Genomic DNA, 16,840 nt, shown 5'->3' on the forward strand with positions numbered 1-16,840 from the left:
ACAGCACAAATCCAGAGCAGCAGACATGTGGAACCTGTAGGTCATCTTGAACAATAAGTACGGGGCAGGGGGGACTCTTAAACAGCTCATGCAGTAAGGACTAGAGAATGAGGAGGTCAGCACAGCAGCAATCTCTGACCGCTTACCAAACAGAGACACGCGGTGTCGGACCAGAGCAGCAATCTTACAGAATAGGCTGAGGAGAGTGAGAGAGGGGAAGGAGGTGGAGAGACAGCGAAAGTGAGTCCAAGTGAAAAGGTAAAAGCAGCACAATAAACTATAACGGGGATTTCTACAGTACATTAATAATAGGACAATAATAAAGATATGGAAACAATGACTTCATTTACATCTGATTTATAGAATGCCATGGAGAAATAAAAAGTGTGGATGTGTATTTAGAAACTAAAATGTATGTAATTATTTATTTTCAGTGCTACTGGCTTCACACGTGGGTTCTACTTACCCCAGACTGTATACACATGTACAATTTTCCACTCAAATATACTATTGCTGTACCCAGGAAGCTCACGTAGACACACGTAGAGTCATCTATACATAACAGGAGCTATGCACAATACTCTGCACTAACCTAGCGATCATTTCTTTCTCCTTATTAGATGCATGGCCACCACTTCCCAGGACCTTAGCTGGCGTAGACAGGAAGTAGAGACAATGGTTCTTGAAGTATTGGTTGATGAGAAGCAGAAGGATCTGTAGGACAGAGAGGTGATGGCATATTGTGACTTGAGGATGGCGGTATGCAAGCAGAATATGACTATGTATCTTGCGTGATTTTGAGATCCTTGTCCAGTGATAAACTTATATATAAATACACGTTGGACAATTAAAGTAAATTCTGAGTGGTTTCTATGGGTTACTTTGGCTTTGTTAGTAAATAATCCTCTCAGATGTAGGATGGACCTGGGAGATACAGACACATTAGATGCACCCACCTTTGCAAAGAATTTGATTTCTCGTTCGTGTGGAGATTTCTCTACTCTGCCACTGCTGACGACGGCCTCTAAAAACCACAAAAGAGTAGTATAGGGTGTGAGTATGACGCAACCAAGGACCACTGCTAGTGACTGGACAGAAGGATACAGTAAAATCCATCTGTTGTCTAGCTGCTTTGGTAACATCACAGTAAAATACTTTAAAGGGATTAGACTATGGATGCATTCATGTTTTTATATGAGGCTCTGTCCATCACGGTGATGCAAATTTAGCTGCAGAGTCCACACAACCTCGTACCCAGGTGAGCGATAAATTCCTGCGCCGTGTCCATTAGCTTCAGGAGTTTCTGCAGGAACCCATAAGCAAAGCGTTTCTCAATGGATGAAGTGTCCAGCTCCATATCTTTCAATCCCCTACAGGAAAATAAATGAATGTCAGCACTAGAACCCCCTCACATCAACTTTTTTGTTATCCATGAACTCTTGATTCCTAATTACCTTGTCACAGAATAACCATTGAGCTGGAGAAATTTAAGCAGCTCGTGTGCCTTCTCTCTGTCTCGGGCCTTCTCTTTGGCTGTCAGCGTATCATAGGGTACGAGCAACGGGTGGGTACCACCTCCTGCAAACCAACGCACATGACATATTGAGATCCGAATATCATTATACAGAGAAGGAATTAAGGTATACATGCATGGCAGCAGTCTGGAACACTGGTGACAGCAGAAGGAGAAGTAAGGAATGTTTGGGTGGTACAGTGCTAGAACACTGGTCTATCAGATGTATGATGACAGAAGAGGGAAAACGATGGATTCCATTGGAACATTTTGGTTTGGGTGGTATATTGCTGGAACACCGGATCATTGGGCAAGATACTGTATAATAACACTGCATGTGCACATAGAAGTGTTGGCCTATGGATGGTAGAGAATGATTGATGAGTAGGTGACCTGGGTTTTACCTTTTGCCTCCAACTCATGCTTCTTCTTGCGCCCCCATGTGTTGTGATAGTTCTCTGCCAGCTGTTCAGCCATTGACTACAATGGGGGAAATACCAGGAATGGTGGTTATTTGTCAATAATAAGCTGCTGACTTCCACCTAAAAAGGCCACATTGTAGCTCTATGCCTAACCAACTACCCATCATTTCCCTATAGATCTTCATATTTCACCATGCATGATGGAAGTTTATGATATAAGAAACCTTTTTACATTTTACCTGAACTGATTTATTTCTCTGACAGCCATTGGCCATTGTACTTCTGGTTTGTGACCTATATAAAAGTACTCTCCACTGTTTCTTCTAATCCATATTATACACTTGTCCTATGCATTTTACTTGTATTTCCTATTGAAACACAGAAATCCCAACTGTGATGTTTACATGGCTGCAGTTGCTTTTATGGTGCTCATAGGTGAATTAAGCTGCATTGGCACCAACTCATAACAACACAACAGAGAAAAGTTGCCATTGGATTAACCAGTATATCTCAACCCTTACCTGCAGTTCAACCCTCAACCCTTACCTGCAGTTCTCTGGAGAGGGTAAGTCCAGTTAGGTCAATAGGGGTTGGACTAAAGGTTTGGACTGTGGGGTCATAGGTTGCCTAAAAACAAAGATGACAAAAAAATTGAGAAATTATCAAAAATAACAAAAAGAAAAGTTTAATGTGTTCTTAAAATAAAGGCATATAAGTTATCCTAGAATACCTAAGTAAGAGATAGACAGTAATGGTGTGGGCTTAGTGCTTTTAAAAGGACATTACTGTAACTGTAACATAAAGCAAAGCATTTCTCACCTGCGCAGATTGGGAGATCTTTCTAGTTTTTGTTTTTTTCTCCGTACGGTCTTCTTCTCCTTCTCTGGCTTTTTCAACCATCCACTCCCAAGCTATCATGGCTTTCAGCGACTCTTTGATAGGCCAGCGGTAGATCTCCTTGTCCTATGGAAGAGCAGTGGTGGAGAAGTGTAAACCGTTGTCCTCTCTATTTAAATCTTCCAGGTGAGGTTACCAAAAGGATGGAGAAGAATCCTCAGATCATCCTCTTTTGGGGTACATGTTTGGGCTCATCAATACTAATCAGGCATACAAAGACTGATGATCTCAAACGGGCCTTTCAGCTTACCTTTTCCGAAAAGGTCTTGTAGGGCCGTAACATGGGATGTGTTTTGGCTTCTTCATCCACGGCTTCCCCATAGGACCAGTTATTTTGTATCTGTAGCAAAGTAAATAATTTTTATCCTGGTGCAGAGCTCAAAACTTACATTCCCAAACACAGGACATATTTTCTCACTTTCTCAAAGGCCCACTTGTCATGGGTGTACTCCGCGTACTTGTTGATGAAGCCATCTAGCTTTTCAGGGATGATTACGCTGTAACAAATAATACATATAAATATTGTGTGATATATACACTATGAATAATTTAAACCTTACAGACCACGGAGTTATAGCAGCCCCTAGTGTACACACTGGCCCAAACTGCTACACAGTACACATCTCATTCAGGCTAGAACACGTCTTACTTTAAGGTTTCCACAGGCTTGGGGTCAAAGTTTCCTTCAGCATCTACAGATGCCTTCTTCTCAGTTTTCGAGGAGTAGCTGGCATCCACGTAGTCCGGGGGTATGGCGCCAGCGATTGCACACAGGCACGGCATGGTGATCTTATAGAGGTCAGCATCAAATTTCTGTAAATGGAATGTTCCAGATTAAGCTTCATAAAAATACAGTGGTGATGTTTTTTTAATGTATATAAGAGACTAGCATTTAGTTAGTTGACAACATTACCTTGTGAGCCAGAGACTCAAAAATTCCCCAGAAGAGTTTCCTAGTGAGGTGAAGCTCTTCTTCCGATGAGACGCCGTAGTTGGCCCATCCCGTTGGAAGACAGTAGTACTTCCAGCAACGCTCGTAGTGGTTGGTTAGAAGCTGAAACAGGCAAGGATGATGTGGGTCATGACAAAAGAGAGCAAAAATATTTTGGACGGAGCAGGCGATAATAGTTGTGTAGAAAAAAAAAAATTTCCAACAATTCTTGCCTGACACCAGAAAGGCAATCTGTGTAGTATTACTGGAAAAATTAATGTGACGTGATGGGACAACAGATATAAAAAAAATATTCAAGCTCTCACCTTCAGCGGCATTTTGGCAAATTCATTCAGAATTGGTACGTCAAAGACTAGCCTTCGCAAGAGATGCTGCAGCATGTTCGGACGAAGATACCTGGAGGCCGAAACAGAATCTGTCAATGGTGTGTGGTTTGGTATAACCATCTGGTCTCAGTAAAATGCATCAAGAGATCTATCAAGAAGCTTCATGCATGACAAATAACCTTAGCGTGAAAACAGGAAACAACAATACTACATAAAGTAGATGACAAACCTATAACGAATATGTCACCTGCTGCAAAATATAGTATATTATATAGGATGAGCCATCTGTGATTTCTAAACTGCTCTGTCTCTCTAACCTGTCCAAAAGGGAACAGTCAACCTCTGACTTGTTCCTTGTACTTGTACCTTAGCTGCTTCCATCACAGATAATTTATAGAGGATAAAGTTACAGTTATGCCAGTTAATGTTATTGAGTAACTTGATGGAAAGATCATAAAAGAATGACAGAAAGAAGGATCAGTCAACCAGAATTCTCCACTGGTGCCGCAATACAGAGATCCCGCAACTGCTGTACTGTACCTGCACAGCGCCATCAGGCACTCCTCAATCACATCTCTCTGGGCCTTGGTGAGGGAGCGTCCACGGGACAGGCGGTAAATGGTGTGCAGCATGGAGTCTACCATGATGGCACGGTGCTCGGTGCCAGCAAACAAAGGGGCACATTTGGTGATAAGCGGGAGAACTGCCAAGCACAGGTACCGATTTAAGGCCAGGGCCATTTCTGTGGTACTGAATGCGGCCTGAGGTTCAAAGGAGAGACAAAATAATGACCATAAAGTAGAGAAGGGAAAAACTGATCAAAGCTAGAGAAGAACGAAGGGTAAAAAGCCGAGGAAATTCAAGACAAAGGAAACGTCATAGACGAGAAGTGGAAAGCAGATTGTAAAAATACATTGAATCGTGAAGGTACACACAATTTTATCTACTGATATAAGGAAAGTGTAAAAGAGACACAAGGAAGATAAATAGTTGAGATGAAACAAAAAAACATAAATACGGTAATGTAAGAGTCACTATGGGGTTGTTGAGCTACTCACAGTGTCCAGGGAGGCTGCTGCCCTCATGTCCGGTAAGAACCCAACTTCCAGCACTTGCAGCAGGAAATCCTGATTGTCAATGCCATAGACACGATCCAGGAACAGAACCATTGGCGCCTTGTGATCCGGCACAAAGCTGGCAGACATTTTTGGCTCAATGGTATTGCCATCTAGCAAAAAAAATAAAAATAAAGTCAGGATGAAAATTAGATGTCAATTGCAGTACATGACTCTTGTTAGGGGTTGGCTTTTTGTGGACCCGGGGTGGATACAGGAGGAGACATAGAATCAGAACTGTAGAAAAACTTGGGTTGTTTAATGAATGGAATGGTAGACATGAAAAAACCAAGTCCACGGCAAAAGTGGAGATGGGTCAGAGTGAAATAATAAGTAAAGCAGCAAATAATAAAATCCGGAATGAAGATAACAGGAGTGGAGCAATAATGTTTAGGTATGTCCAGAAGGAAACAAACTGTAGACAGGGGTCGATGCGGTAAGAAGGTAGTCTGGCTGGTGAATGGGATTACAACAGCAGCGGGAGGAGGAGTTGCTGGTAGGTGCTGGGAATCCTGAGGCTACCTGAAACCGGCAGGGAGCTAGGCAGCTGCGTAGAGGAGCTCAGATAAGTGTGACCAGACTCGGCTGATGCACGTTGTACTGGCAAAGTAAGGAAGCTGTGAACTCCCTTAAATCTCCAACAGCAGAGCATGATTGGCCGGACAGAACAGCTGACCTTTAGGGGATTGGTTACCTAGGTCACATAACCAAATGCAACATGGCGGCGCCCATAGAACTGCAGCTTGGGAACACTGTGCAACACTCCCATGCTGGCATGGCCTACCCACAAGGAACCACCAGATGCACCCCGTGCCAGTCTCCATACTCCAGCACCGCCACCGAATGGTCCATGCCAGAGCGTCCTAACGGGCAAAGACTGCAGACTTACCGGTAAGGAACCTCTGGTCGTGACAACTCTTATGTGTCCAATGAATTGTGGTCTGATACTTCAGGCTGCTCAATTAAATATGACTAATAGTTAATGCAGCCAAGTACTGTCCAGTAAAAACCATTGCACCTTACCCTTTCCAAAGGCTGGTATTTGCAGGGGAAGACTAATAACTCCCACCAGATCCTCAATGGGCACCAAAGAACGGAGGATTGCTCGGATTCGCAGAGCTTCACCTTTACCAGCTTGGATGAGCTGGAGAAAAACAGTGACACATAAACCAGTAAGACAAGGAAGTGAAAAATAACTAGAGTGGAGAGAGGGTGATAGGCTAATACAGCATGTAAAAAGGTAGCAGTGGTCAAAATAAATACATTGGATAGAAACAATGAGTCTAGATCAGAGATTCCCAAACGCGGTCCTCAAGGCACCCCAACAGCTCAGGTTTTAGAGATATCAATGGTTAAACACAGGTGATGAAATCATATTTGAATATCCTTAAAACCTGGACTGTTTGGGTGCCTTGAGGACTATGGCCTTCATTCAGAGGCGCTCGCAAGAAGCGATTGCTTTCTCTGAATGAGAACGGCCGCTTCTTTTTACTAGTGCGGCCTCCTGGTCGCTAGCTAAGCTGTGGGTTACCACCCACAGCTTAGCGACCGACCAGGTTGATGGTAGTGATGGTCAAGACCATCGGGCCATCGGGGCTTACGACAAGACCCTTAGGTTGGGTCTCGGCCCCCGCAAGCCCCAGGGAGCTTCCTGCTCTGATTGAGCAGGAAGCTCCCCACTGACATCACTGCTGTTGTCAGTGCGGCCGCCCACAAAACAGCAGGCGTTTGCTTGGGAACGCCTCCGTTTGTGTAGACACCCCCCCCACCCCGCCTACAAAACCGCCCCTTTTGTAGTGAGCTTCGGAGTGAGAGAGATTCTCTCTCGCTCCGGGGCTTGTGCAAGCGCAGTACGGACGCTGTGCGTGCGCAGGGCCTTAACATCGACCCGGTTGCGAGCGCTCAGCGCTTGCGACCAGGTCTGAATGAGACCCTGTGTTTGGGATCCTCTGGTCTAGATAAATAATTTACTTGACAAAACCAGGAAAGAGGTGTGAGGAAGGTTATGATGATATGAGCAACATACAGAAATAGAAGTAGAGCAAACAGCTAACTCGGATGCATCCGTGGCTGATTCCCCATACAGATGGGCAGCCTACTTACTGGCTTATGCTAATAAAGAAAAAAAGGACAATGCAGGTGCACACTCAAAGCACTAAAAATTCTGATGATTAAAATATTTATAATAAACTCCAACAATTAACATGGTTTTTTAAGTAAGGTTCTTAGTACATGTTCGGCCAAAGATGTTTGCCCACCTACCACGTCACGATGGACCTCATAAGGTGGGTCCCTAACATCCCTAATACTGACACATTAAATAAATGTATCTAGGATTTACCTTTAATAGAGCCCATTTAAATGTGTGCACTACAATGTAAAGGACCCATGCTAATTAAAATCACCTGGGACAGGTGGGAGGAGTGCTATTCCAAGAGAAGAGGGTCTCACCTTCAAATGTACCTTAAATACACACATAACAAGAGGCGGCCACCTTCTTACTAGTTATGCTAATGTCAGAATCCTGAATCCGCCCGTTTATGCCGACCTTCCATGCTTCTGCAATTGGAACGCCACCCTGCCCACTCTTTTTCCATCCAGAGACGCAACCATCATCATTATTACCAGGACTAGCACACCTCTCGATGCTGGGTGCAATAGATGCTTTTGGAACAGGCGTGCTGCGAACGAGCTCGGAGCTTATACGCCCACAACACTCCCATCATACTCCAGTTCTGTGCGTCCCCACTGTCTCCACCCAGTTAACGCCCATTTCACAGAAAGAGTCTTGCACTTGTAATCTCTGGGTCTCATTCAGACCCACTCGCGAGCGCTATACGCTCGCAAGCGGGTCGATGGTGCCCAAATGCGCATGCGCACGACGGAGGCGCCTCCGTCGTGCGCATGCACGAGACCCGAATAACGACGGGGTAGCCGTCGTTATGGGTCTCGCACCAAAGGGGGCGTGCTGTCGATGGTGAGTGACAGCACGCCCCCTTTGGTGGGCGTGCCGGGGGCGTGGCTGCCCAGACGGAGGCGTTCCCATGGGAACGCCTACCGTCTGGGTCCGGCCCCACTGACATCACTAGTGATGTCAGTGGGAGTGTTTTTGGCTCTGATAGAGCCAAAAGCATTCCGGGCTTGCGGCAGACGAGACCCTACCACAAGGGTCTTGTCAAAAGCCCGATGGTCGCGATGGTCTTGACCATCGCGACCATCATCATGGATGCTCGCATAAGCTGTGGGTGGTAACCCACAGCTATGCGAGCGTCCACGAGGCCGCTTCGTTAAAAAAAAAACACGCCCTGATTCAGAGCAGGCGCTCGTTCAGAGCGTGTCCGGCTCTGAATCAGGCCCTCTGTCCGCGTGCGTATGCCTGATCCGGCGCATGCACGGTCGCCGTATTTTTTTTTTTTACAGCGCAAGCGCAGTTTGCAGACATCTTCCAGATCTGCATTTTCCAACTCAGACTCAGCCCCATCTGAAGACCAATGCAGAAATACATGATCGTGGTAAATACAAGCAATATAAATGTATGAGCCTGTTTATACTTACATGCATTTCTGGAGCGCAGCGACCCAACAGGTCGATAAGAGCTGCATAGAAAGACATGATGGCATTGCCAAGGTGCACACGGTTCTCTTCATGAGCCTCCTCCCCGCCATACCTGAACAGGGAGCAGAGATTATAAAGGGGATTTCACCAAAGGCAAGAATGCTTTGGGGAATGCAGAAATAACTGAGGCAGTTGAGAAGGGCGCGGTACAAAATGTCAACACTCAGAATGTCGACATGGACGTTATGACTACATGTGACATGTCGGTATTCACCATGTCGACATTGCTTGTTTTTAGCTTATTTGAGCTCTAATAACTGCAGAGACTAACCCTAACTCTAAACCTAACCCTAACATGGACTGTCAGCACTGTGACTGTCGACAATCAGACCATGTCGACATTATGGCTGCACACAGCTGAGAAAGAGAGAACAGCTATTATACGGAAAGGGAGGAGAAGGTCCAGAAAGTAGAGACAGAAGAAATAGATTCAGAATGTAACAGAAGAGAAAAATGGAAACAATGTGAGAAAAGGTTAAAGGGTACGACGAAAAAAGCTAAAGGGGCGTAAGATTTTGACGGTGTCAGAGTAAAAGAGAGGTGACAAAAATAAAGTGTCCATGGGTAAACATTTGTTGTGAATGATCAATTAAACTTTTGTGAAGTGTATGAAGAGTACAATTTGAAGTGATGGATAATTCTAGTTTTGTGCTCACATCTCCCTGCGACGGTCTTTCTTGACAGTTGGTCCATCCCTGGCAGGGTCCTCCGAGATCTTGATAGCTTCTTCAATGGCGGCCAGCAGGCCATTGCCTCCCTCACCTCTGAGGGCAGGACCAAAACACTCCGGACGTCGAATAAGGAGACGTACCACCACATTGGCATTCTCCTCCACGCTTTCACCTGGGGATAGACATAAATGAATTTGGAGATTCACTGCAGATGTTGTAATTGATTCAGAGGATGCACCTTCTTTTGCAAAGTCTTTTGGTTTCAGAAATTCCAAATCCATGCTTGTTTTCCAGAACATACCAATAGAATTTCAGACACCAATAGATGAGTCAACAATGCAGTTTCTCACACCGTACTCACCATTCACAAAAACGGCAAATCGCAGGAAATCCAGGTACCTCTCCCCACCTACTGGGTTCCATCCAATATCAGGATAACCTTTGGCCAGCAGCATAGGACAGCTCTGCAGGCCACATCCTGCAAGATAGGAGACAACCTGGGCAGTAGAGGAAAGGAAATGTGAATTGAAAACAAATAGAGGTACAGATGAGAAAAATAAAAACAATTGTGATTATTGACAAATCCAGATATACAGAACATCAGAAGACTACTCAAAATTGAAGGCTATAGTCGCACCTTCTCCAGGTCCTGCTCTTGCAGTGCGAGAGCCAACTCATTGTTGTCAATCACCGAAGCAGCAGCTACATCTAGAGGCGTTGAACCTCTCATCCCTGCAATGCAAAACACACAGAGAATTTAGACCATGGGCCCCTCCATTTCGAATCCTGGAGATCTACACAGACATGGAGAGGGACTTACCCAAACCAATACCACTATTCTGAAGCAAGTAGCTCAGATGGTCAAACATGGCCCTCTGATTTTGCCGACTGATTCTGCAGAAATAGCACAGGAATCGACAGCAGTTGGTGACCATCTTTGGGAAACGAATCTCCTGGAAGAGAAGTGTGACTATGGTTGAGATGAGGTTTCTTGCTGTACAAATACCCTCACATTAGATCAGGGTGAAGGATGAAAAATGCCGTGAAGGTCATCAACCAAGGAAATGTTAAAACTGTACAAGCCCTTATTTTGGTGCTTGCAACAGAATGAAATTTTCTACACCATGTAATTACATTGCACCTCACCTGCAGTTCAGCTCTCTAGGTATGAACCCAAGTACAGAGCACCAGCTACCTTAGGTTCATGTTCCATCACATTACCCTTTTGCGCTGTGAGACCCACCTGCATTTCTACGCTGTGTTATTACCTTAGATTCACCTCCACCCAAAACATTAACCATGACTTCCATGACAGTCTCGTGCATTCCCAGAGCTCGCATAAGGTTGGGATGTTGGTAAAAGACCTTGTTATTCATGATGTTTCTAGAAAAGTGAAAATTAAAAAATGATTTTATTTGGGTTATCAGAATGCATACAAAATGTAAAACTGCTACAGAATAAATATTAGGAGTTATGGTAACAACTTACCCTTGTTAACTCTATTTCTTCGAAATCCATAGGGTCCACAGGGATTACCATGGGGTAAAGCTGCTTGGAGTGAGCCGTGCACCAAACAATAAAGCTTTAGCTCTCAGGATGCACCGGCCCTCCTCCACATATACCCCACCCCCAGCCACAGGCAGCCAGTTTTGTAAGCAAGCCCAAGGCAGGAGTAAGAAAGAGGAGAAGGTAGAACAATCTACACAAGAAACACTCTCACAAAAGATGAGGGAAACAGTGACCGAGATGAAAATACCCAATGAAGCTAGGGGCGTCAGGGTGGGCACCCTGTGGACCCTATGGACTTTGAAGAAATAGAGTTAATAAGGGCAAGTTCTTAGCATAACTCTTAATTTCTTCTTCAGGGTTCATAGGGGGTCCACAGGGACAGTGGCGTCACATGCGGGGTGCAGGTGTCACCCGCCAAAGGTTGACACCAAGGTGCAGACTCCCCCTCAGTGACAGAAGCTGGGTGCTGCACTGTAGTATGTAGTATTAAGTGCAGCTCCTGACTCCTGACACTGTGAGGGAGCCAGCACTGCACACAGGGCAGTCTGAACCTCCTGCACCCCCCTAGACCTCCCAGTAGAAAGCACGGGAGTCGGTTCTACGGGGTTCGGGCTGCAAGGTCACGCCCCCTTCCCATGTCACACCGCGTGGAGGGACGCCACTGCACAGGGATTAACATGGGTACTACCTAAAGCAGTTTCCCCTAAGGGTGGGGATGCTCCTGAGCAGAAAGGAGAATCCTGCGCCTAAAGGAAGCATCCTGAGAGGCAAAAGTCTGAAAGGAAGTTTGTGGACGGAACCACACACTCTATATTCAAATGAAAAACCCGGGATACCACTTATGGAAGATAACCAATCCACGTACATAGGACAGTTCTGACTGAAAAAACAGAAAAAATAAAAAGCAAGCACCCAGAAAACCCTAAAACCATGGGGCAGTGGTTCCCAAACTTTTTTGAATCACGGCGCCCTAAAATATCAGCATTGTTTTCACGGCACCTCTAAGCCAAAATTTGTTATTGAGAAATTCAGAAAGAAATGTAGTAAAGTAGTAAAGTGCAATAAATTGTGCTACCTGTCATCCTTCGGTTGAGTCATGTGGTGGTGGACAGGTTTGCACTTCTGTTTGTACACATATTTACATTTAATTTACCATAAATAATTTGATTTGTTGCTTAACCACCAACCTGAGGCACCCCTGCAAGTGTCCCGAGGCACCCCAGGGTGCTGCGGCGCACAGTTTGGGAACCACTGCCATAGGGTCATAAAATCTGGGTGAGCAACCTTGAAATTAAGAGTGCTAAGCTCTGTGATAGATGCGGGCCGAGGAAGTCTTCCTCATCCCGAGCATCATCCTGGCCACAGAGCAAGAGAAACCTTTGGCTCTTAAGAGGGATAACTCAAGAGCCATGCCATAAAAGACAGACGAGGGAGGTCCGAGTACAGACAAGGACCCTGTGCTAACAAGTCAGGCCTTAGAGGAAGTGGAAAAGGAGTGTCTATGGAGAGATACTATAGATCGGTGAACCAGTGGCGCTTGGGCCAGACTGGAGCTATCAGTATCACTGTGCCACCTTCCTGCTTAAATTTACAGAGAACCCTGGGGAGGAAAAAGGTATGCGAGAATGAAATTCCATTGCTGATGGGTCTCTGGTCCTGACCCCATATCTGGGGACCTTGTGGTTGTGACGTGAGGCCATGAGGTCTACGTCTGGTAGGCCCCATTTGTCACCAGGAGTTGAAAAACATCCGGGTGAAGAGCCCATTCCCCAGCGTGTACATTCTGACGGCTTAAGTCCACTTCCCAGTTGAGGACTCCAGGGATGAATACTGCAGAGATTGCCAAAAGATAACGTTCGGCCCACATTAGGATGTGTGCTACTACCCGCATGGCTGCCCGACTTCACATGCCTCCCTGATGGTTGAGGTAGGCAACTGTGGACGTATTGTTGGACTGGAATTGGACCGGCCTCCCCTGGAGAAGATGTCGCGCCTAAGTGAGTGCTCTGTACACAGCTCAAAGCTCCAGGATGTTTATAGGCAGGTGACTTTCCTGAGTTGTCCATCTTTCCTGAACAGTATGTTGACCTGTTACCGCACCCCATCCACGAAGGCTGGCATCTGTAGTGAGGAGCTCCCACTCTGGGATCCAGAAGGGGCGACCCTCGTCCAGACGGGACATCTGTAGCCACCATGAGAGGGAAAGCCAAACCTCCGGAGAGAGGAGGATCGTCTGGGACCAGATCAGATGATACTGGCCGTTCCACCGGGAGAGAATCAGTTGTTGAAGAGGCCTGGAGTGGAACTGGGTGTATTCCACCATATCAAAGGTGGATACCATGGACCCCAGGACTAGCATTGCTGAGTGAATGGCTACCCTTCGATTGCAGAGCAATTTGCGCACCCGCAATTGCTGTACCGAAATCTTGTCTGCTGGCAGAAAGATCCTTTGTACCTGGGAATCCAGGAGTGCACCCAGTTGTGCCATCCTCAGTGTTGGAAAGAGGGAGGACTTTTTCCAATTGATGATCCAGCCATGTGCTTGCAGACAGGCAATGGTCAGTTGGAGATGGCGTTGTAAAACAGCCTGTGACTGTGCCAAGATTAAGAGGTTGTCTAGGTAGGGCAGAATTGTGACTCCCAGATGCCTCAGGTAGGCCGTCATAACCGCCATTATCTTGGTAAACCCCAGAGGGCCGTTGACAGACCAAATAGCAGTGCCTGTAACTGGTAATGTCGCTGCAGAAGAGCAAACCATAGAAATCATTGGTGGGATGGTGTAATAGGCACATGCAGATATGCATCCTGAATGTCCAAGGAAACCATAAAATCCCCAGGTTCCATTGCCAGAAATAAAGCCTATAGAGTTTTCGTACAGAACTTGGGCACTATGTTAAACCTGTTGAGGGGTTCGAGACTCAGAATAGGCCGGCTTCTGAATCAAAAAGAGAGTGGAATAGAAACCAGTTCCTCGAACAACTGTAGGAACAGGTATTACCACACCTGAACTTAGCAGGGAGTGAATGGCTTCCTCGAAGGCCTGGGCCTTGATGGGGTCTGATGGAAGACCTGTACAAAAAAGTGCTGGGGAGGACGTCTCCGGAAAGTGAGAGTGCATCCATGAGAGACTACTTCTCTGACCCAGACACTGTGGTTGTCTGATGCCATGAGTCGGCGAACCGCAGAAGTTGGCCTCCCACCGTGGGTTCCCCCAGAGGAGGAGGCCCACCCTATCATGTGGAGAGTTTGTCGTCAGACTTAGGAGCTGGAAGTCTGGCCGCCCAAGGCTGCTTAGATCTAGACTTGTTGGTCTTGTCTGAAGCAGGCTGTCTTGGAAAGGACTGTCCTTTTTTCCTTACCTTGGAGACGAAAGACCCGAAATGAAGACCTATTAGGCTTAGGAGTAGCTGCTGACGGCAAAAAAGCAGATTTTGAGGCTGCCAGAGTAGCCACTATCTTGTCCAATTGTTCATCAACCAATACATTGCCAGATAAATGCAAGGATTCAAGGGCTTTCTTAGATTCCATGTCCACTGTGCAGGATCATAGCCAAAGGACTCTGCGGGCAACTACCGAGGTCGCAGATGCTTTAGAAGCAATGAGTCCAGTATCCAACGCAGCTTCTTCCAAATAAGAGGCAGCCTCCCGAATATGGGAGATGAAGGTCAGTTGCTCCCTGGTAGTGTCTGATGACATGCTGACTTCCAGTGCATTCACCCATCTTTCAACAGCCTTAGCAACCCAGGCTGCGGCCCTAGCAGGCCTAGTAATAGCGCCAGAAAACGAGTAAACAGACTTAAGACAAGTCTCTAGTTTTCTATCTGTAGCATTCTTAAGGGAGGATGCGGATGGTATGGGCAACTTAGAGTTCTTAACTAAACGTGCCACATGAGAATCCACCATAGGAGGGACTTCCCATTTAGTACACTCACCAGGTGGGAGAGGGTAAAAAGATGCTAGTCTCCTTGGAATCTGGAACCATTTTTGAGAAATATTCCATGCTTCCCCCATAAGCACAGTGAGCTGTTCTGATTGAGGGAACTCAGCTTTAATCACCTTTTGTCTTTTAAACACCGGGGCTTTAGGCTTAGGAGCGGGTTCCACATCCTCTATATTCAAGATTGTTTTAACAGCCCTTACTAGAGAAAGAACATGCACTATTGAATGATGGGCCTCCTCACCTGAGGGGGACCCTGGAGGAGAACCCTGTACATTATCTGCCTCCTCAGATGATGTGTCAGAATTTGAAAGCTGGGCAGACTGAAATAATACAGGCCGCCTATGTGCTTTGGTGGCTAATGGTCTGTCCGCCTGTAACATATCTTGCTGAAAGGCAGCAGACGTATGAGCCATATTCTGAGCTGGGTGGGCATAAGCATCCATCCAGGAAGGATATATGGGGTGTACGAACCTAGCAGGCTAACTGCTGTGGGTACCTCACAGTGGGAGGAAGCATGCAGGCTGATAAGACACCCAAGGTGGCTCCTGCACCAGTACTGGTAAGGTAGGCTGGTGAGGAGGTACATGATAATTAGCACACTGACCATCCTGCACAATATCCTGAGAGGAAAAGCCTGCTGCACAGGTTATGCATGTAACCAGCACAGGAGCTGCAGCCTCCTGTTTACCCTTGCCTTTGGAAGACATAGTAATACCATTAAGCAGCACACAATAAAGTGTATAGCTAATAATGCAATGTGACACCCTTCACAAATACAAGTAAATGTGAAGTACAAATGAACCCCTACACACCTGGTAGTGATGGGTTAAGATAGAGCAGCAGGGATAGATACAACTGACAGTCACATAGTTAAAGGCAGTACCATATGTCACCATAGCAGAGCTAGCACAAGTCACATACAATGCAAATAAATACAGATATTAATATACTTGCAATGGGCACTGAATCAACTACTCAAGCAACACTAGGCTGGTAGGATTTGAGTGCTGTATAACCTGGCTCCAGGGAGAGGTATACAGGGAGACAAGACCTGATGTCCTGAGACCCACAGCTTCAGAAAATCCCTGATTAAAACACTGAAGCGTCTCATTAGGGAGGAGGGTGTAGGAGGAGCAGCTCAGATGTGGGAAGACTCAGCTGAGAAATCACACTCTGAGCTGGGGGAGGGGCTGTCAGGGGAGCGTTTACTTCCCCACTGCTGTATTAATCCCCGGGTCTACTAGCTTAACAAAGGCCCAAGATGCCAGATTTTACTTCCCTGGTGGTGTAGTGGGGCAGCGGACGCACCAGTCACCCCACAACAGTGGCCACCGGCTGGTCTCCACAGCCAGAGGTAAGTACTGCATTCAGACGCGTTTCCCCGCAGGCAGGGATTCGCCTTACCTGACATCCCCGTTATCCGGCTGCATTCCAGGTTCTCCCAGGAAAGCGCCAGCAAAGCTTCGCTGGTGCCCGCCGTAATCATGGACCGCTCACAGTGTTGCGGCACCAGCAGGGGTAGTAGGAGCAGTCACGCAGGAGTCCATTAGGACGCTCAGCGCGACTTGCTCAGAAACAAAGTAAAAACTTTAAAACTGAAAATAAAAGCTTTGGGCTGTCTAGCACAGCCCCACTGTTCTCAAAGGTGCGACTGCTTCTGCCAGCACCAAACGAAAACACTGGCTGCCTGTGGCTGGGGGTGGGGTATATGTAGAGGAGGGCCGGTGGATCCTGGGAGCTAAAGCTTTAACTGTTCGGTTCACGGCTCACTCCAACCAGCTACACCCCATGGTAATACCTGTGGACCCCCTATGGACCCTGAAGAAGAAATACTGGTTTTGTTATTTATCAGGGAATGCATGCAAACATGCAAACATTGG

General features: G+C 46.4%; 1 protein-coding gene across 7 annotated transcripts in view; it reads right to left on the reverse strand.

The window, feature by feature from the left end:
- Positions 1 to 16,840, reverse strand: part of RYR1 (ryanodine receptor 1) — a 211,666-nt gene that overhangs the window by 66,293 nt on the left and 128,533 nt on the right. For all 7 annotated transcript variants that reach the window (XM_088477043.1, XM_088477047.1, XM_088477044.1 and 4 more), the window contains exons 40-61: positions 10,780 to 10,894; positions 10,332 to 10,464; positions 10,149 to 10,243; positions 9,873 to 10,008; positions 9,497 to 9,683; positions 8,781 to 8,892; positions 6,249 to 6,369; positions 5,169 to 5,338; positions 4,651 to 4,871; positions 4,090 to 4,180; positions 3,746 to 3,886; positions 3,482 to 3,645; positions 3,251 to 3,329; positions 3,083 to 3,172; positions 2,755 to 2,898; positions 2,482 to 2,562; positions 1,918 to 1,993; positions 1,455 to 1,578; positions 1,255 to 1,370; positions 957 to 1,024; positions 593 to 714; positions 147 to 196 (exon numbers count right to left, since the gene is read on the reverse strand). In XM_088477043.1, coding sequence (XP_088333169.1) covers positions 147 to 196; positions 593 to 714; positions 957 to 1,024; positions 1,255 to 1,370; positions 1,455 to 1,578; positions 1,918 to 1,993; positions 2,482 to 2,562; positions 2,755 to 2,898; positions 3,083 to 3,172; positions 3,251 to 3,329; positions 3,482 to 3,645; positions 3,746 to 3,886; positions 4,090 to 4,180; positions 4,651 to 4,871; positions 5,169 to 5,338; positions 6,249 to 6,369; positions 8,781 to 8,892; positions 9,497 to 9,683; positions 9,873 to 10,008; positions 10,149 to 10,243; positions 10,332 to 10,464; positions 10,780 to 10,894 — 2,636 coding nt within the window. The remainder of the gene's footprint in view (positions 1 to 146; positions 197 to 592; positions 715 to 956; positions 1,025 to 1,254; positions 1,371 to 1,454; positions 1,579 to 1,917; positions 1,994 to 2,481; positions 2,563 to 2,754; positions 2,899 to 3,082; positions 3,173 to 3,250; positions 3,330 to 3,481; positions 3,646 to 3,745; positions 3,887 to 4,089; positions 4,181 to 4,650; positions 4,872 to 5,168; positions 5,339 to 6,248; positions 6,370 to 8,780; positions 8,893 to 9,496; positions 9,684 to 9,872; positions 10,009 to 10,148; positions 10,244 to 10,331; positions 10,465 to 10,779; positions 10,895 to 16,840) is intronic.

The sequence above is a fragment of the Taudactylus pleione genome, unplaced genomic scaffold (assembly GCF_031769625.1).
Source record: "Taudactylus pleione unplaced genomic scaffold, aTauple2 ptg000199l, whole genome shotgun sequence".
NCBI lineage: Eukaryota > Metazoa > Chordata > Amphibia > Anura > Myobatrachidae > Taudactylus > Taudactylus pleione.